This window comes from Nerophis ophidion, linkage group LG10 (genome assembly GCF_033978795.1).
Source record: "Nerophis ophidion isolate RoL-2023_Sa linkage group LG10, RoL_Noph_v1.0, whole genome shotgun sequence".
In the NCBI taxonomy this organism is placed as follows: domain Eukaryota; kingdom Metazoa; phylum Chordata; class Actinopteri; order Syngnathiformes; family Syngnathidae; genus Nerophis; species Nerophis ophidion.
This window is the reverse complement of record NC_084620.1, coordinates 33809039-33829996: the sequence shown is the minus strand read 5'-3', so window position 1 is coordinate 33829996 and position 20958 is coordinate 33809039. Positions and strand designations below refer to the sequence as shown.

Below are 20958 nucleotides of genomic sequence, written 5' to 3'. Positions count from 1 at the left end.
GATCGAAGATCACGGGCTTGGCCGCTTACGTGTAGTGATTTCTCCCAGATTATTTGAACCTTATGATGATGTTACGGACTGTAGATGGTGAAATGCTTAAATTCCTTGCAATAGCTCGTTGAGAAATGTTGTTCTTAAACTGTTGGACAATTTGCTCACGCATTTGTTCACAAAGTGGTGACCCTCGCCCCATTCTTGTTTGTGAATGACTGAGCATTTCATAGAAGCTGCTTTTGACACCCAATCATGGCACCCACCTGTTCCCAATGAGCCTGTTCACCTGTGGGATGTTCCAAATAAGTGTTTGATGAGCGTTCCTCAACTTTGTCAGTCTTTTTTACCTCTTGTGTCAGGTTTTTTGAAAATATGTTGCAGGCATCAAATTCCAATTGAGCTAATATTTGCTAAAAATAACATTGTCTTCACATTTTATTCAGTTGAATATAAGTTGAAAATGATTAGCATATCATTGTATTTTAATTTTATTTACGATTTACACAACGTGCCAACTATATTGGTTTTGGGGTTGCACTACAAATCACTTAGCCATGTCTTTAAGGTCTCTCAGGAGCGGTCTCCTGTCTCGAAGGCCCATGAAAACAGTAGCAGGCACACTTCGAGCTCCGTATACAAACCCACAGTTGTTATGTGGCGAGGTCTTGTCCTTCGGTAGCATAATTCCAGTACCCACAGTGCAATGGTGCGAGACCACATCAAGCTGCAGGGGTTGTGGCGTTAGCCAAGGATTTACTGAGCGCATATGTTGACGGAACAAACACAGTGGGGTGGTGGGGGATGATAGAAAAGCTCCACTGAGCCAAAGCCACGTGGCTCAACGTCACATTTAAAAGCTCGGGATCTTGTATATAAATAGTGGTTTAGAAATCTACACGAGTTATACCAAATAGATCCCTTGCTTTTAGTGGCATCATTCTGACACAACATCCAGATTGATCTGCTTTCACAATAGGTGGCGCTATGGCCCCCTTTTAGCCACTTAGTATTGGACTATTTTAAGAACCAATGCACAACCAAATGTAGTAAAAGACAACATTACCTTGTTTTAAATCCTTTTTTCAAAATGACGTGACACAGAAAGTTTGGTTTGCTATGTACAGTTGTGGTCAAAAATTTACAAACATGTTTTCACTAATTTCTACAACTCAAAAATTAAACTACAAAAAATCACCTAGAAGCTTGTGGATGGCTACCAAAAGCGCCTTATTGCAGTGAAACTTGCCAAGGGACATGTAACCAAATATTAACAATGCTGTATGTATACTTTTGACCCAGCAGATTTGGTCACATTTTCAGTAGACCCATAATAAATTCATAAAAGAACCAAACTTCATGAATTTTTTTGGTGACCAACAAGTATGTGCTCCAATTACTCTATCACAAAAAAAATAAGAGTTGTTGAAATGATTGGAAACTCAAGACAGCCATGACATTACGTTCTTTACACAATAATCTCATGATCTTGCCGTTTGTATTGTACCATATGTCCCGGCAAGAAATCTGCGTTCAAAAGATTCTGGCTTATTAGTGATTCCTAAAGCCCCAAAAAAGTCTGCGGGCTATAGAGCGTTTTCCGTTCGGGCTCCAGTATTCTGGAATACCCTCCCGGTAACAGTTTGAGATGCTACCTCAGTAGAAGCATTTAAGTCTCACCTTAAAACTCATTTGTATGCTCTAGCCTTTAAATAGACATCCTTTTTAGACCAGTTGATCTGCCGCTTCTTTTCTTTTTCTCCTCTGTCCCCCCCTCCCTTGTGGAGGGGGTCCGGTCCGATGACCATGGATGAAGTACTGGCTGTTCAGCGCCGGGACCCAGGATGGACCGCTCGCCTGTGTATCGGTTGGGGACATCTCTACGATGCTGATTCGACTCCGCTTGGGATGGTTTCCTGTGGACGGGACTCTCGCTGCTGTCTTGGATCCCACATTTGAGGTCCTCTCCAAGGTTTCTCATAGTCATCATTGTCACTGGCGTCCCATTGGGTGTGAATTCTCCTTGCCCTTATGTGGGTTCTTCCGAGGATGTCGTAGTCGTAATGGTTTGTGCAGTCCTTTGAGACATTTGTGATTTGGGGCCATATAAATAAACATTGATTGATTGATTGATTTTTAGACAGTTATTCATTAGTTCCGGTATTTGACATTATTTCCTGTCCTGCACTCTTCTTTTTCGTTCCACTTCCTGCTTGTCTCTATTTACCACCATTCCCCTGGTCTGACTGATGGCTCCTTCAACTGTCCCCGGTTGGCAACCACAATGCTTATTTTGCATGCTTTTGATAAATTTCCTAACTATGCTTTGTCGTGTGTGCTTTTATCTGCACTCCCTTGCTGCAAATCTTTGTTTTTGTTCTTTCGGGGTGGCATGGCTCGGTTGGTAGAGCGGCTGTATTCAGGACCTTGTATATAAATTGTGTAACCGAGGCAACTTGAGGGTTCCGCCATCACACTACAAAAACTGAAATCTAAGTAAGATTAAATATCTCAAATCAGGGTGATATTTGCTTATTTTTTGTCTGATAAGATAATTCTTCTCACGAAGCAGAGTGTTTTACTTGTTTTAAGTGTTTTGGTCCTGAATTATCTCTCGCAGTTAAGTATATTCTTAACTACCTCCATTAAGAAAAATAAACTAGTTTTAGTATAAGTTTGCTGGTTTCAAGAAATGTAATGCCTAGTGCGTATCATTATGTCATAATAATGGCACTTGCATTTACTTAATTTAAGAATATTTTTCAACATATTGAGAAAAAAGGACTCATATTTTTTTTTTCTATTAAGAAAAGTGCACTTGTTATTAGTGAACATATACTTATATTAATATATTTTTGGGTTCATTGAGGTTAGCTATTTTAGAAAGTCTTGACAAGCCACATTTTCTTGTTCTATTGGCAGATAATTTTGCTTAGTTCAAATAAAATACTCCTAATTTCTGTATTTTTTTTTCTAGTTTTTGAACACTGACTTTTTGCAGTTCATAGTCATGTCCGTGGTGTCCTTGAGCAAAACACTTTACCATTGCTCCTGATGGGTCGTGGTTCAGGCTTTGCATGTCAGATCCCGCCATCAGTGTGTGAATGGATGAATGTGGAAATACTGTCAAAGCACTTTGAGTACCTTGAAGGTAAAAAAGCCTTATACAAGTATAACCCATTTACCATACTGTCTACACTGTCCCTAATAAATAGGGGCCTCTTACCTCCACTTTGCCTGCCGTCTCTGCATCCTGGTGTCCAGACCGACACTAGACTGTGTTATAATTGGGTGCAAATATAGGTAATTCAATGCTCTCTCATTGTTTCTTAAGATTCAAGAAGCATCGCTTGTCTTGTGAAATCTCAACATTCCAATGTTACACCACACCGAAGACAAAAAGTCTTACACAATGGGGCAAGAAAAGAAAAAAGAAAAAAGCTGAACCTAAACATCCTCAGCGCCTGCCAAAACTAACAAGCACAGCTTGCCTAATGAAGATAAATGAAGTGTTTAATTGGGCATGCATGCCGTTGCCCCCTTTTTTCCACCTCGAGCTGGAGGCTAAACACAGCTGCCAAGGCCACCAAGTGCACTCCCCAGAACGCCCTTCGCAGCACTTGCCCAACCCCTTTTACTTTGCTGACAACGTCTACGCTTTGGTTTATAAAAGATACAAAATGTCCGTTTTTGCCAAATGGAAGGAGGTTTTGGCTCAAAATCTCACGATACATGGCCACATTCATTCTTTCCTTAACACGGATCAATCGTCCTGTCCCCTTAGCAGAAAAACAGCCCCAAAGCATGATGTTTCGACCCCCATGCTTCACAGTAGGTGTGGTGTTCTTGGGATGCAACTCAGTATTCTTCTTCCTCCAAACACGACGAGTTGAGTTTATACCAAAATGGATACATAGATACAGCAGAGGATTGGGAAAATGTCATGTGGTCAGATGAAACCAAAATAGAACTTTTTGGTATGAACTCAACTTGTCGTGTTTGGAGGAAGAAGAATACTGAGTTGCATCCAAAGAACACCATACCTACTGTGAAGGATGGGGGTGGAAACATCATGCTTTGGGCTGTTTTCCTGCTAAGGGGACAGGACGATTGATCCGTGTTAAGGAAAGAATGAATGGGGCCATGTATTGTGAGATTTTGAGCCAAAACCTCCTTCCATCAGTGAGAGCTTTGAATGGTTGACCGAATACTTATTTTCCACCATAATTTACAAATAAATTGTTTAAAATTCCTACAATGTGAATTCCTGGATTTTTTTTCACATTCTGTCTCTCACAGTTGAAGTGTACCTATGATGAAAATTACAGACCTCTGTCATCATTTTAAGTGGGAGAACTTGCACAATCGGTGGCTGACTAAATACTTTTTTGCCCCACTGTATATATTTTATCATAATAGATTGAAAATTAACACCAATGAGTTGACTGATGAACATTATCACATAATTTATTTAAGTATATAAGAACGACAAAAAAAGACAGAATACTATTAACAGCAACAAGTAAGTGTAAAAAAAAAATATATATATATCCATTCATCCATTTTCTACCGCTTATTTCCTTTGGAGTCGCGGGGGGCGCTGGTGCCTGTCTCCCAAAAAATATGATTTGTACAATTTCAGAATGTGCTTGTTCTATTTTTAAACAAAGAAAATAATCTGAAGTTGTCTTTATTTTTAAGTTAACGTGCCGTGATTTTACTTGGAAGTACATTTTTCTCCATGTGGCCCCCCCATCCAAAATGAGTTAGACATCCTTGTTCTAAAATGATGACTGGAAAACAGTAAGAGTGAAGTGAAATATTTTTGAATTGCGATTTTTTTTAATGACTCAATGGGTGACCTGCCTTGCCCAAGGACACAATGGCAGTGACCACGATGGCGACAGTGAAGATCCTTAGTAGGAAAAAAAAAACTACACGGAACTTGAAAATAAACCAAATGCCGCTTGTCTCAAAATTCAAGTTAATAATTTTTGTCAGGTCGGTGTCAGTGTTAAAATATTGTAGAATTGCTGGGGAGCACGACCAGGCTTCCCAGCATCCTTCGCTGCACATTCTAATAGGGGAAGTTGTTATAGTTAAGTGCTGAGCTGTTTGTTAGTGTATTTGTTGCGCTAAGTTACCTCCTGTATGGTTTTTCCCCTTTAAAAGCCTCTCCCAGAGGGACTATTACTTACATTTTATTACCGTCCCTCAGGGTTTCTGTACACTTTTTGAAAATGTGCTTTTGATATTACATGTTGTACTATGTGTTTAATTCTGCGTCATGAACCTCCTGTCGTTTGCCCTGGTTAGTCATGGTCTCTGATTGGTGATGCAACAAAGAGCATCACCTTTATGGAGATAAATGTGTGTTGTTTGATGCAACTAGGGTTGTACGGTATACCAGTATTAGTATAGTACCACGATACAAATGAATCATGTTCGGTATTATACCAAGTAATGATACCAAGTACAGGAGCATATCTAGTCGATAGTACTATGATTACGTCAATATGTTTTGGTATCACAACATCTTGAATTTTTTTTAAATGTATGTTTATAAACTCAGGAAATATGTCACTGGACACATGAAGACTTTGAATATGACCAGTGTATGATCCTGTAACTACTTGGTATCGGATTGATACCGAAATTTATGGTATCACCCAAAACTAATGTAAATTATCAAACAAGATAAGAATAAGTTATTATTACATTTTAACATAAGTGTAGATTGAGTATGTTAAAATAGAAAGTAAGCAGATATTAACAGTAAATGAACTAGTAGAATAATAATTAATTTTCTACCACTCGTCCTTAATAATTTTGACAAAGTAATAGAATGGAAAATGACACAATATGTTACTGCATCTGTCAGCAGCTAAAGTAGGAGCCTTTGTCTGCTTACTTACTAATAAAAGACAAGTTGTCTTGTATGTTCTCTATTTTATTTAAAGACAAACTTGCAATAAGAAACATATGTTTAATGTATCATAAGATTTTTTGTTAAAATAAAGCCATAATGACATTTCTTGGGGTCCCCTTTATTTAGAAAAGTACCAAAAAGTATGGAAATCATTTTGGGAACCAGTACCAAACACTGGATGTAACCAACCAAAACATGTATTTTTAGCCCCCAAAAAATAAACCTAGGATTTGCAACCAAGTAAAACATGATTTGTAAACAAAAATTATAGATTTGCTTCTAATAAAAGATTTGCCAACAAAAAAAAACATTTTTAATCCCCCTTGTCCCCTAAAAAGATATATATCTGTAAACAAAAACATGTTAGCAGCACAACCAATAAACAGACGGTTCAGAGGAGGCACCACCCACAAGACTGAGAATGACTTGTACCAATAAAGAATTATTTGCAACCCAAATGTTTTTAAATGAATGAATGTATTTATTTATTCGGGTAGACAGACATACGCTATATTGCCAAAAGTATTTGGCCAATGGCCACCCATCCAAATGATGAGAATCAGGTATCCTAATCACTTGGCCCAGCCACAGGTGTACAAAATAAGGCACTTAGGCATGGGAACTGTTTCGACAAACATTTGTGAAAGAACAGGCTATTTTGATTGTTGTGAATTCCAGCGTGGAACTGTCAGAGGATGCCACATGTGCAATAAATCCAGTCGAGAAAATTCCTCGCTCCTAAATATTTCAAAGTCAACTGTCTGCTTTATTATAAGATAATGGGAGAGTTTGGGAACAACAGCAACTCAGCCACCATGTGGTAGGAGTGTGTAATTTGGAGGAGGAATTATGATGTGGGGTTGTTTTTCAGGAGCTGGGCTTGGCCCCTTATTTCCAGTGAAAGGAATTTTGAATGCTCCAGGATACCAAAACATTTCAGACAATTCCATGCTCCCAACCTTATGGGAACAGTTTGGAGCGGGCCCCTTCGTCTTCCAACATGACTGTGCACTAGTGCACAAAGCAAGGTCCATAAACACATGGACACAGAGTCTGGTGTGGGTGAACTTGACTGGCCTGCACATAGTCCTGACTTGAACCCGATAGAATACCTTTGGGATGACTTAGAACAGAGACTGAGAGCCAGGCCTTCTCGACCAACATCAGTGTATGACCTCACCAATGCGCTCTTGGAAGAATGGTCACAAATTCCTAATAACACACTCCGCAACAGAAGAATTGAAGCTGTAATAACTGCAAAAGGTGGACCGACATCATATTAAACCCTATGGGTTAGGAATGAGATGGCACTTCAAGTTCATATTTGAGTCAAGGCAGGTGGACAAATACTTTTGGCAATATAGTGTATATAGCAACACACATCACCACTCTTTGTAATTTGACAGACATGCAACAGCACCCACCGAAAACAGATACGGGGAAAAAAGCAAGGATGCTTATCCATGTCCCTCCCCTATTTTACAATGGTAAATGGGTTGTACTTGATGTCGCTTTTCTACCCCTTTTTAAAGGAGCCCAAAGTGCTTTGACAGTATTTCCACATTCGCCCATTCACACACTGATGGCGGGAGCTGCCATGCAAGGCGCTCACCAGGACCCAACAGGAGCAAGGGTGAAGTGTCTTGCCCAAGGACACAACAGACGTGAGGATGGTAGAAGGTGGGGATTGAACCAGTAACCCTCAGATTGCTGGCACAGCCACTCTACCAACTTCGCCACGCCGTCCCTCAATCAATTTATATTTTTGTTATATATGTTGGTTATATATCCATCCATTTTCTACCGCTTGTCCCATTTGGTATCGCGGGGGGTCGATATGTTGGTTGTATATGTTAGTTATATATGTTGGTTATGTAGTACAAGTTTTAACAGCACATTACAATATCAGAACAAGTATAAGATATGATAATGGATGATAATGACAAGTCAGTATACATACACCAATATGGATATATTTTGTTTGATTCATTGATTTTTTTTTTTTTTTTGGTTTCTTAGTCCACAAGATGTTCGATTCATGTTTCTTCTTGTGTTATTTTGTGCAGATTCACGAACCAGTTTTTCCATGTTGCCATGGCCCAGTTTAAGTCTAAATATAATCCATTAAGGCAGTGGTTCTCAAATGGGGGTACGCCTACCCCTGGGGGTACTTGAAGGTATGCCAAGGGGTTCGTGAGATTGAAAAAAAAAAATTCTAAAAAAAAACAACAATTAAAAAGTCCTTTATAAATATATTTATTGAATAATACTGCATCAAAATATGAATGTAAGTGCATAAACTGTGAAAAGAAATTCAACAATCCAATATTCAGTGTGGACAGCTAGATTTTTGTGGACATGTTCCATAAATATTGATGTTAAAGATTTTGTTTTTTATGAAGGTGTCATGTCTATGTGATCATGTTTTGTTTAAGTCATGTTCTGTTTTTTTTTGGGCCATTCAGTTCCTGTTTTTGAACTTCCTTGTTTGTTTTGTCACCATGACTACCCATTAGTTTTCACCAGTCCTCATGTCTCACACCTGTTTTCACTAATCACCACAGTATTATTTAAGCCTGTCTGTTTCTGTTGTTCATTCTGGCAACATCACCCCCGATCACCTCCTTCACACCATCTATCACCTTCTATGCCTTCCATACAAATGATCCATGCCCCTTGTCTTTTTCCAAGTAAGTTTTTGTTATTGATGCCATTGTGCAAGTGTTTTGTTTTATGTTCATAGTTTTGTTTCATAGCCAAGTGTTTGTACCTCTTTGTGAGCGCCTTTTGTTTATTCCTTTTTTGTAGTTAGTGTTATAAAATAAAATATGTTCTTACGGTCACGTCTTGCCCGTGCCAACTTTCCTTTGCCTTCTGGAAAAACAAACCCCAAACTCCACTCCAATCGCTTTGCACCTCGGGAAAAAAATCTACGTCCAAGTCATAGTCCAAAGTTTGACCGAAGAAATGTTTAGAATTAAGTTGATAAATCCAGATGGATCTCTATTACAATCCCCAAAGAGGGCACTTTAAGTTGATGATTACTTCTATGTGTAGAAATCTTTATTTATAATTGAAACACTTGTGTATTTTTCAACAAGTTTTTAGTTATTTTTATATCTTTTTTTTCCAAATAGTTCAAGAAAGACCACTACAAATTAACAATATTTTGCACTGTTAAACAATTTAATAAATCAGAAACTGATGACATAGTGCTGTATTTTACTTCTTTATCTCTTTTTTTCAACCCAAATTATTTTGCTCTGATTAGGGGGTACTTGAATTAAAAAAATGTTTGAGAAGCACTGCATTAGGATTAGGAGATAACCCATTATATATTTATTTCTGTCAAAAAAAAAAAATATATTAAAAACCATGAAATAAGTCTGAGCCATGTTTTTGTTTACAAATCTTATTTTTTTGGGGGTTCCAAATCTTTGTTTTTGTTCAGTTGCCGAAAAAGTTATTTCTCTCCACTTCTACGTGGGAGGACACCTTTTAAAAGTTCATGTTTTGGCTAATAACAGCGCTGGTGGAAACCTCCTGACTCCAAAGAGACTAAATGAGAGCTCACTTTTCAGAGAGTCCCCTGTTGACAGCAGCGTTGCGTTTGCTGTCTAGACAGTAGTCGGCCGAGGAGAAAACCACACGTTTTGTGTCCTGTCACCACCTCGCTCCTCTTTTGTCTCGACTTTATCCAGCGTCAGCTCATATCTCAGAATGCTTGGGATGCGAGGAAATCCATCACCTTTTTAATCACCTCATCCCTTCCCCATGATCACAACAGATGTTAACAAATCCGACATTTTACTTTTGCAACTTGAAAAACCGGAGCGAGCCGTCTGGAAAACTTTAGCAACTGGGAAATTATCTCATAATCTTTACTCGGGAAGCCAAAAAAGTCCAGTCATCAGACCCCCGCACTCTTTGATTAAGAGGAGGAATAGACTGACAATTTGTCTGTGGAACTTTACATTATAAATGCTGGTTCAAATTCCACTTATTTCAAAGGGCTGCCAGTAAAAAAAACAGGAAAAAGTCCTGGGGAGGTCACTGCTAATTTTGCACAAACCTGGCATGTTTGTCAAAGCCAATACTCATCGGAGCGCCGAGATCGGCCCCCTGGGGTGCTCCTTAATCAAGTTTATCTTGGCTGCAAATCAAGCCCAATATTGAACAACACAGTCCAGCGAGTCAGAGAGCAGAGTGAGCGCTGAAAGGAACTGCAAATGTGGCTCCTGGGAGTCTGCGGCTTCCTGGTCTTAAGACGTGTTGGCGTGAGACATGAGGCGAAGGAAGGTCTTTTGGTGACGTCACGACTCCTTTGGTTTTCGTCAAAATCTGCGTTCACACGTTTTGCTCGAAAATTGACGACGCAAATTTGAGTGCGTAGGCCCAAAAAATGCCATCATTCCGCTCTTCCACAAAGTTAGCGAGTGTTGTTGTGTGTCAAAAGATGTCGTACTGGGGGTGCGATACGGAAAAAAAAAAAGCAAAACGCTGTAATGCACAAAGCAGCCCAGTTGGTGGTGCTTAAGTAGCAGTACACCAGGGGTCGGCAACCTTTACCACTCAAAGAGCCATTTTGACCCGTTTCTCATAATAAAGAAGACAATGGGAGCCGCAACCATTCTCGCGAATATCTGCTGATGGTCACCCAGATAACAATAATAAGGGCGTACTACGAAGCCATTGCCTTTGACGCCTTCTACAACATGTACCAACAGCTTGCCAGCCCCGTGACATGTTAGAAGCTTCCGCATATACACGTACACGACTGCAAGGCATACTTGTTTAACAGCCATTCAGCGTCCATTGAGGTGGGCGTGGTTGGGGGCGCTGGGGTGTATAATATAGCCAGGATGTGTCATGGATGAGTGGGATTCTGGGTAATTGGTATGTTGCGTTTATGTTGTGTTAATGTGAGGATGTTCTCCCGAAATGTGTTTGTCATACTTGTTTGGTGTGGATTCACAGTGTGGCGAATATTAGTAAGAGTGGTAAAGTTGTTTGTATCACAACCTTCAGTGTAACCTGTATCACCAAGTATGCCTTGCAATCTCGTACGTGTGATGATTAAATCAGCGAAATGCATGCGTCCGGCCGGCACGCAGATAGCATGGTCTAAAGGCGGCCGCGATGACATGTTGAGGAGCAGTGGTCCCCAACCACTGGGCCGTGGCCCGGTACCGGGCCGCAGAAGATTTTTTTATAAAAAATAAATAAATCCATCCATCCATTTTCTACCGCTTATTCCCTTTTGGGGTCGCGGGGGGGCGCTGGCGCCTATCTCAGCTACAATCGGGCGGAAGGCGGGGTACACCCTGGACAAGTCGCCACCTCATCGCAGGGCCAAGACAGATAGACAGACAACATTCACACTCACATTCAAACACTAGGGCCAATTTTTGTGTTGCCAATCAACCTATCCCCAGGTGCATGTCTTTGGAAGTGGGAGGAAGCCGGAGTACCCGGAGGGAACCCACGCATTCACGGGGAGAACATGCAAACTCCACACAGAAAGATCCCGAGCCTGGATTTGAACCCAGGACTGCAGGAACTTTGTATTGTGAGGCAGACGCACTAACCCCTCTGCTACCGTGAAAATAAATAAAAATTATTTTTATTTTTTATTTTTTTTAAATTAAATCAACATAAAAAACACAATATACACTTACAATTAGTGCACCAACCACAAAAACCCCCCTTTTTCACGACAAAAACGGCCCTTTTTCATGACAAAGAAAAAAAAAGAAAAAAAAAGAAAAAAGAAAAAAAAGCGCCGCGGGACAAATTATTAAGCGTTGACCGGTCCGCGGATACAAAAAGGTTGGGGACCACTGTTGTAGAGGACGTTAAAAGTGAAGCCATCCTGGCACGCCCTCAATATTGTAGTCCGAGTGAAAATCGGAAAATTCGGGGGGGTCGGCGATTATTCAGCTGAGCCACATCAGAGTGGCCAAAGAGCCGCATGCGGCTCCGGAGCCGCGGGTTGCCGACACCTCCACTACACAAATGTGTACGACTGCAGGTCCTGCTGGAGCTCATCCAAACTTGGATAGAATTTGTAGTGAAAGTAAAATGATGCCCTGGTGTCAGCCGTTAGCCTGATGATCCACAATCAAAAGCGCAATTGTAAATTTGCACGTAACACATGACATTTATAATAATAGTGTCACTTCCCGCCAGGGAATTACGATACACATTTTAATGTGTACATTGTAAAGAAATGACTTGTAAAAAAAAAAATTGAAGAAAAAAAAAAAGAGATGATGAGAAATGATGATGCCTTTGGGAACCTCAGGATTCAATTACGATTCAGAGGCTAAGATTCCTTTATAAACCAATTCTTTATGAAAATATTATATTGTACTATACTATATTTTATTATTAATGATGTGTAATGTCTAAGTTGGATGTATGTGGTCACATGTTTTTTTTATATATGAGTGCCAGAGCATACATTTTTATATGTATTTGTATACATACATACACATATATATATATATATATATATATATATATATATATATATATATATATATATATATATATATATATATATAATTTGGAAATTGATGCCTGCAACATGTTTAAAAAAAGCTGGCACATGTGGCAAAAAAGACTGAAAAAGTTGAGGAATGCTCATCAAACCCTTATTTGGAACATCCAACAGGTGAACAGGTTATTTGGAAAAAGGTGGGTGCCTTGATTGGGTATAAAAGCAGCTTTCATGAAATGCTCAGTCATTCACAAACAAGGATGGGGCGAGGGTCACCACTTTGTGAACAAATGCGTAAGCTAATTGTCCTAAAGTTTAAGAACAACATTTGTCATTGAGTTATTCCAAGGAATTTAGGCATTTCCCTATCTACGGTCCGTAATATCATTAAAAGGTTCAGAGAATCCGGAGAAATCCCTGCATGTAAGCGATGACATTACGGACATTCGATCCCTCAGGCAGTACTGCATCAAAAACCGACATCAGTGTGTAAAGGATATCACTACATGGGCTCAAGAACACTTCAGAAGACCACTGTCAGTAACTACAGATTGTTGCTACATCCGTAGGTGCAAGTTAAAACTCTACAATGAAAAAGTGAAGGTCATTTATCAACACCCAAAAATGCTGCAGGTTTCACTGGGCCCGAGCTCACTTTGAGATGGACTGATGCAAAGTGGAAAAGTGTTCTGTGATCTGACGAGTCCACATTTTAAATTATTTTTAGAAACTGTGGATGTCTTTTCCTCCGGAAAAAAGAGGAAAAGAAACATTCGGATTATTATAGGCGCAAAGTTCAAAAGCCAGCATCTGTGATGGTATGGGGGTGTATTAGTGCCCAAGGCATAGGTAACTTACACATCCGTGAAGGCACCATTAATGCTGAAAGGTACATACAGGTTTTGTAGCAACATATAATGCCATCCAAGTAAAATCTTTTTCATTGACGCCCCTGCTTATTTCAGCAAGACAATGCCAAGCCAAGTGTTACAACAGTGAGGCTTTATAGTAAAAAAGTGTGGGTAATAGACTGGCCTGACTGTAGTCCAGACCTGTCTCCCATTGAAAATATGTGGCGCAATATATGTCACGTATGGGTCGCATGGTGATGGGGGATTTTGTTCTCCCTGGGATGCGAAGAACATTTTATGGTAAAAATAACAGCACTGGTACAAAAACAGAAAACAAACCGGATGAGGTGCAGAGCGCACCGGAAGCTAATGCTTACACTTAGCACCGACTAAGACAACTAGCAGGGGCTAGGAGACAAGACAAACTTACGTGGCAGTCGCGTGACGCAAAAACAAAGAAGCAAGACCGACTATCTGGCAAAGGCAGGCTTTTGATTGATTGATTGATACTTTTATTAGTAGATTGCACAGTTCAGTACATCCATCCATTTTCTACCGCTTATTCCCTTTTGAGGTCACGGGGGGCGGTGGCGCCTATCTCAGCTACAATCGGGCGGAAGGCGGGGTACACCCTGGACAAGTCGCCACCTCATCGCAGGGCCAACACAGATAGACAGACAACATTCACACTCACATTCACACACTAGGGCCAATTTTTAGTGTTGCCAATCAACCTATCCCCAGGTGCATGTCTTTGGAAGTGGGAGGAAGCCGGAGTACCCGTAGGGAACCCACGCATTCACGGGGAGGACATGCAAACTCCACACAGAAAGATCCCGAGCCTGGATTTGAACCCAGGACTGCAGGACCTTCGTATTGTGAGGCAGACGTACTAACCCCTCTTCCACCGTGAAGCCCCAGTTCAGTACATATTCCGTACAATTGACCACTAAATGGTAAAACCCGAATGAGTTTTTCTACTTGTTTAAGTCGAGGTCCACGTTAATCAATTCCTGGTACTTAAATAATAATGTCAGTGATGACAAACAGGTGTGCGTCAGGAACACAAGCGGCAGGTGAAAGTAATAAGTTGCTATGGTAACAAACTCAGAGTTGCATAAACAAGAACTAAATGGAGTCCAACACTAACAAAAAAAACACAAGTGACCCGAAAAACCCAAACAGAATATGATACACGCAGCGGATTATAACAATATAAAGCCTTAAATACCACAATGGAGACCACTGGACTGAACAACTTAAGCTGTACAACAAGCAAGAATAAGAAATAATTCCACCTGAAATGCTTCAAAAATTGGTCTCCTCTGTTCCCAAATGTCTACTGAGTGTTGTTAAAAGGAAAGGCCATGTAACACAGTGCTAAAAATGCCCCGGTGCCAACTCTTTTGCAATATAACGCTGCCATTAAATTCCAAGTTAAAAAAAATTAAGTTTCTCAGTTCGAACATTAAATATCCTGTTTTTGGAGTCCAATCATTAGAATATACGTTTAAAAGGATTTGCAAATCATTGTATTCTGTTTTCATTTACGTGCCAACTTCACTGGTTTTGGGGTTTGTAAAAGAGACAATGTTTGATTAATGTTCAAAACAGTTGCTGAGTATTCGACAAGCTAAGGTTGGAAAAAAGCCCACAATGCTGCATAACGTCACCGTCGACAGTGACCCACCGTCATCATTCACTCCTCCCCAGTGTAAACACTTCATATTTGTTGACAAATTGTATCTGCATTTTCCATGGGAATTATTAAGAAAAATCACTTACCGAGTCTTCGGGTTTTTGACTCGCATCATGGAGCGGCACCTCTGAAAGGTGGTCTCTGCGAATGAGGGTGAACTCTCGGATGAACACCGCATCACCGTCATTGGCCCAAACGACAACCTGTAAATGGGAGAAGCCATTATTTCCGATGAGTAGACAACCAGCGTGTAACCCACCCGGCCATCCTGTAATTGTTTACGATGTAGTAGCATTGACGTTGTCCTGTCGGTAGAATGTGATGTCAGATATGACATGGTAAGCATGTGAAGGGGTTGGAGGTGGGAGGAATGTTGGCCGGGGTCCATTAGTAATGCAGTAGGACCCACATTCACAAGCTGGGGGCTCGCAGCTGCTCACCATGGGTCATAAACACCGTGTAATGACTTGGGTCAACTACACTGGGACAAGTGAGAGTGAGGAAAAAAAATACTGCATCTCGCACAGGGGTGTCGAACTCATTTTCGATCAGGGGCCACACAGAGAAAAATGTATTCCCAAGTGGGCCGGACTGGTAAAATCACGGCACGATGACTTGAAAATAAAGACTATTTCAGATTTTTTCTATGTTTAAAAATAGAACAAGCACACTCTGAAAACGTACAAATCATAATGCTATTGTTTTTTTGTTTTTATACACTTACATGTTGCGGTTAATAGTATTCTATCTTTATTTGTCATTATCTATACTTTCTGAGTAAATTATGTGTTAATATTCATCAATCAACTCATTGGTGTTATTTTTCAATCTGTCAAGGTAAAAAATATATATAAAAATCAAATTACAGGATGTTTTTTATGTAGTTTGATCATTTTCCTTGACTGGCGCACTACCATGTGGTTTATTTTTATTTTTTTAAATATGTAGCATAATCTTCAAAGATACAAATAATTGCTATTGTGACATCTAGTGGACACATTTAAAACAGTGGTTTCTTTCATTCAAAAATATTGGCTCATTTTTATTCTTAGCAAACTCATCCCGCGGGCCGGATAAAACCGGTTTTACCGGGCCGTACGTTTGACACCCCTGATCTAGCAGCTTTTAGTTGTTGTTCAAAAACTCATGTTACACTTGAATATTAAAATTGGCTGAGCAGTTCGCTCCTAATTGCTATTTAAAAATTATCTTGTTGCTGTGTTTTGCAAAATACTTGCGAATACACGTTGCAGCTTTAGTAGGCTGCTACCTCACAACACTTTGAACGAGGCTTGTACGGTATAAACCGGTATTAGTATAGAACAACGATACTAATGAATCATATTCGGTACGGAAACATACCGGTCCCCCATCCCCTGCCATAATCACGTCGTGTCGTTGCTGGTTTACGAGAAGAGGAGCATGTTTGGTAGCGCACAATCACTGAGTACTTACAAGCAGACTCGTTTTGGCTTAAAAACTAATGATAAAAGTGAAGTTTTAACACTTAAACGCCTTGAGGAAGAGGTGCTTTAAGACATGGCTAACTAGCTATCGGCTAAAGTCCAGCCCCAATTGGCAGTGTTTTAGCTACTTCTAAATCACTAATCCTCGCCTCCATGGCGACAAATAAAGTAAGTTTCTCACAAGTATCATCCCTGCAGGACAAGGAATAGCTAAACATGCTTCACTACACACCGTAGCTCACCGTAAACAAACTCCATTGGTGGATCTACACCTAACATCCACTGTAATAATACCAAGTACAGTCTCTTCTTTCGTTTTTTTTTTTCAAATTTATATTATGTTTATAAACTCAGGAAATATGTCTCTGGACACGAGTACTTTGAATATGACCATTGTATGATCTTGTAACGACTTTGTATCGGATTGGTACCCAAATGTGTGGTATCATCCAAAACCGTAGAATAAATTATTATTACAATTTAACAGAAGTGTATATAGAACATGTTAAAATATTAAGTAAGCAGATATCAACACTAAATAAACAAGTAGATTAATAATTAATTTTCTACCACTCGTCCTTAATAATTTTGACAAAATAATAGAATGATAAACAATATGTTACTGGATATGTCAACAGACTAAATTAGGAGCCTTTGTTTGCTTACTTACTGTCACGACTAGGACTATGAGGTGGTTGTTTTCCCGGGAAGCAAGTGAACTTAGACTAAAGATGGCGTGAAGGTAAAGACATATTTTATTTTCTAGCACAATAACTCACAAAAGGCAATCAAAAAGCGCTCACAATGAAGGTACAAAACTTGTCTGTGTAAACAAAAACTTGCACTGTGGCATAAACAACAAGAAAACTTACTGTGACAAGGGTATGAGAAAAAGCAGCATGGCTATCATGGGTGCAGGAGTGGATGTTGCCAGGCTGGCTAACTGGTAACTGTGGCTTAAATAATACTATGGTGATTGAAAACAGGTGCATGACATGGCGACAGGTGAAAACTAATGGGTTGGCATGGAAACAAAGCAAAAAAGGAAGTGCAAAACAGGAAACAATGGAGTCTTAAGCAAAACAGAACATAACTAAACAAAATATGATCACAAGACATGACACTTACTAATAAAAGACAAGTTGTCTTGTATGTATAAACTTGCAATAAAGAACATATGTTTAATATACCGTAAAATATTTTGTTAAAATAAAGCCAAGAATGCCGTTTTTTTTTTTGGTCCCCTTTATTTAGAAAAGTATCAAAATAATTTTGGTACTGGTACCAAAATATTGGTATCGGCACAACACTACTTTAGTACCTCAACATTCGGTGGCCCACGTTTTGCTCACATTGTGCCAGGTGTGCCATAGGCATTGAAAAACACAAAATAATGAGGAATGGTTTAAGAAGCAAGCTAAGTCATGGCAGCGTTCCATTTGACTGGCTCGCAGCCAGGTGAGGTCAAGGATCAAGAACGCCAGCAATTAAAGAATGTACTGTATTTTGCTTCAAACTTGGGAGCGGGCGCTTCGACCGTGATTGGGCAGTAACCGCAGACCCAGAGTCAAGCGTGGTGATTGTTGCTACTGGCAAAAGCTGTTCGGGGGAACAAATTTGTTGGCTCCAGCGAGAGAATCTTCAACCGATTTTCACACTTTCTCCTTTAATGGCCTTTATAGCACAGATATTTTAATTTCCCTTCGGTCATGTGTGGTCACGGTGGGAGCCAAATGCTTGCCACTTTTGTTCTTTGTGCGTTTCAAAGAAAAAGAAAAACGACGACTGGATTGGTCTTCTGGGAGGTCTGGCAGGGATGTGTTTGGGGAACTGCCATGCACAATTCTGCAGAAAACGTGCAAAGTGATGAAACATAAACATATAAAATTTGAATGCATTCAAGTGTGGATCGCATCAAATGCAGTCAAAGGAACAGTGTCTTGTTTTCCAAAACTGCGGAAATACCTTATTCAAGGTAAAATATTTTGGAACGGAAAATCTATTACTGTTATCTCTCAGGTCAGTATGAACTAGTGGAGAGACTCCTACTCGTTTCTGGATGGGAAACTGTTGTTTTTATACACTGTATAAAACTGTAACACGCCCCGACCGCACACGTTTGGAGGGCAATCATTAATCACCTTTTCCAAACAGTTAAGTCCTATTTTTGCCAACTTAGCTGTCAATATCAATCCGGTTTTGAGGCGGTGTGATGAGGGGGGGCATGTGTTTTGAGGCTTTGGCGTGTGGTTATGAATAAAACTCGGAATTTCAGTGCATAACTTAATTGAGGCTTTTCTTAAGCACACCGCTACGCCATCCGTCTTTGTCGCTGCCATGCGGTCTCTGCGTTCACAGGCTTTAGTGACCACACCCGAGTTTGTTATTGATTTTTTTTTTAGTCTGTGATTGCGGGGATTCAGTGCGGCCAACAGTGAGTCAATGTAAAGATCTGGAACACAGTTTCAGTTGTTTGATGCTTCCAGCGTTGTTAGAGTAATGGCCTGGCTTGAATACTACCATTACTTTAAGGTTTTACTACTTACGTATAAAATACTACACGGTCTAGCTCCAGCCTATGTTGCCGATTGTATTGTACCGTATGTCCCGGCAAGAAATCTGCGTTCAAAGAACTCCGGCTTATCAGTGATTCCCGGAGCCCAAAAAAAGTCTGCGGGCTATAGAGCATTTTCTATTCGGGCTCTAGTACTCTGGAATGCCCTGCTGGTAACAGTTCGAGATGCTACCTCAGTAGAAGCATTTAAGTCCCATCTTAAAACTCATTTGTATACTCTAGCCTTTAAATAGACCTCCTTTTTAGACAAGTTGATCAGCCGTTTCCTTTCTTTTCTCCTCTGCACCCCTCTCCCTTGTGGAGGGGGGGGGGGCACAGGTCCTGTGGCCATGGATGAAGTGATGGCTGTCGAGAGTCGGGACCCCGGATGGACCGCTCGCCTGTGCATCGGTTGGGGACATCTCTGCGCTGCTGACCCGTCCCCGCTTGGGATGGTCTCTTCCTGGCTCCAATATGGACGGGACTCTCGCTACTCTATTGGATCCACTATGGACTGGACTCTCACTGTTATGTTGGATCCACTATGGACTGGACTTTCACAATATCATGTTAGACCCGCTCGACATCCATTGCTTCCGGTCTCCCCTAGAGGGGGGGGTTTGCCCACATATGCAGTCCTCTCCAAGGTTTCTCATAGTCATTGTCACCGACGTCCCACTGGGATGAGTTTTTCCTTGCCCTTATGTGGGCTCTGTACCGTTGTGGCTTGTGCAGCCCTTTGAGACACTTGTGATTTAAGGCAATATAAATCAACATTGATTTAACAAAACTCGGACATGGGAAGAGTTCGGGGAAGCCATGGAAAACGACTTCCGGACGGCTTCGAAGCGATTCTGGACCACCGTCCGCCGCCTCAGGAAGGGGAAGCAGTGCACTATCAACACCGTGTATGGTGCGGATGGTGTTCTGCTGACCTCGACTGCGGATGTTGTGGATAGGTGGAAGGAATACTTCGAAGACCTCCTCAATCCCACCAACACGTCTTCCTATGAGGAAGCAGTGCCTGGGGAATCTGTGTTGGTCTCTCCTATTTCTGGGGCTGAGGTCGCTGAGGTAGTTAAAAAGCTCCTCGGTGGCAAGGCCCCAGGGGTGGACGAGATCCGCCCGGAGTTCCTTAAGGCTCTGGATGCTGTGGGGCTGTCTTGGTTGACAAGACTTTGCAGCATCGCGTGGACATCGGGGGCGGTACCTCTGGATTGGCAGACCGGGGTGGTGGTTCCTCTCTTTAAGAAGGGGGACCGGAGGGGGTGTTCCAACTATCGTGGGATCACACTCCTCAGCCTTCCCGGTAAGGTTTATTCAGGTGTACTGGAGAGGAGGCTACGTCGGATAGTCGAACCTCGGATTCAGGAGGAACAGTGTGGTTTTCGTCCTGGTCGTGGAACTGTGGACCAGCTCTATACTCTCGGCAGGGTTCTTGAGGGTGCATGGGAGTTTGCGCAACCAGTCTACATGTGCTTTGTGGACTTGGAGAAGGCATTCGACCGTGTCCCTCGGGAAGTCCTGTGGGGAGTGCTCAGAGAGTATGGGGTATCGGACTGTCTTATTGTGGCGGTCCGTTCCCTGTACGATCAGTGCCAGAGCTTGGTCCGCATTGCCGGCAGTAAGTCGAACACATTTCCAGTGAGGGTTGGACTCCGCCAAGGCTGTCCTTTGTCACCGATTCTGTTCATAACTTTTATGGACAGAATTTCTAGGCGCAGTCTAGGCGTTGAGGGGTTCCGGTTTGGTAACCGCAGGATTAGGTCTCTGCTTTTTGCAGATGATGTGGTCTTGATGGCTTCATCTGACCGGGATCTTCAGGTCTCGCTGGATCGTTTCGCAGCCGAGTGTGAAGCGACCGGAATGAGAATCAGCACCTCCAAGTCCGAGTCCATGGTTCTCGCCCGGAAAAGGGAGGAGTGCCATCTCCGGGTTGGGGAGGAGACCCTGCCCCAAGTGGAGG

The 20958-nt window shown here is 41.2% G+C and overlaps 1 protein-coding gene across 1 annotated transcript in view; it reads right to left on the bottom strand.

Moving 5' to 3' along the window:
- adamtsl3 (ADAMTS-like 3) overlaps positions 1–20958 on the bottom strand; it is a 152094-nt gene that overhangs the window by 77206 nt on the left and 53930 nt on the right. The window contains exon 2 of the mRNA XM_061913551.1: positions 15059–15175. Within this exon, the coding sequence (XP_061769535.1) occupies positions 15059–15175 (117 nt within the window). The remainder of the gene's footprint in view (positions 1–15058; positions 15176–20958) is intronic.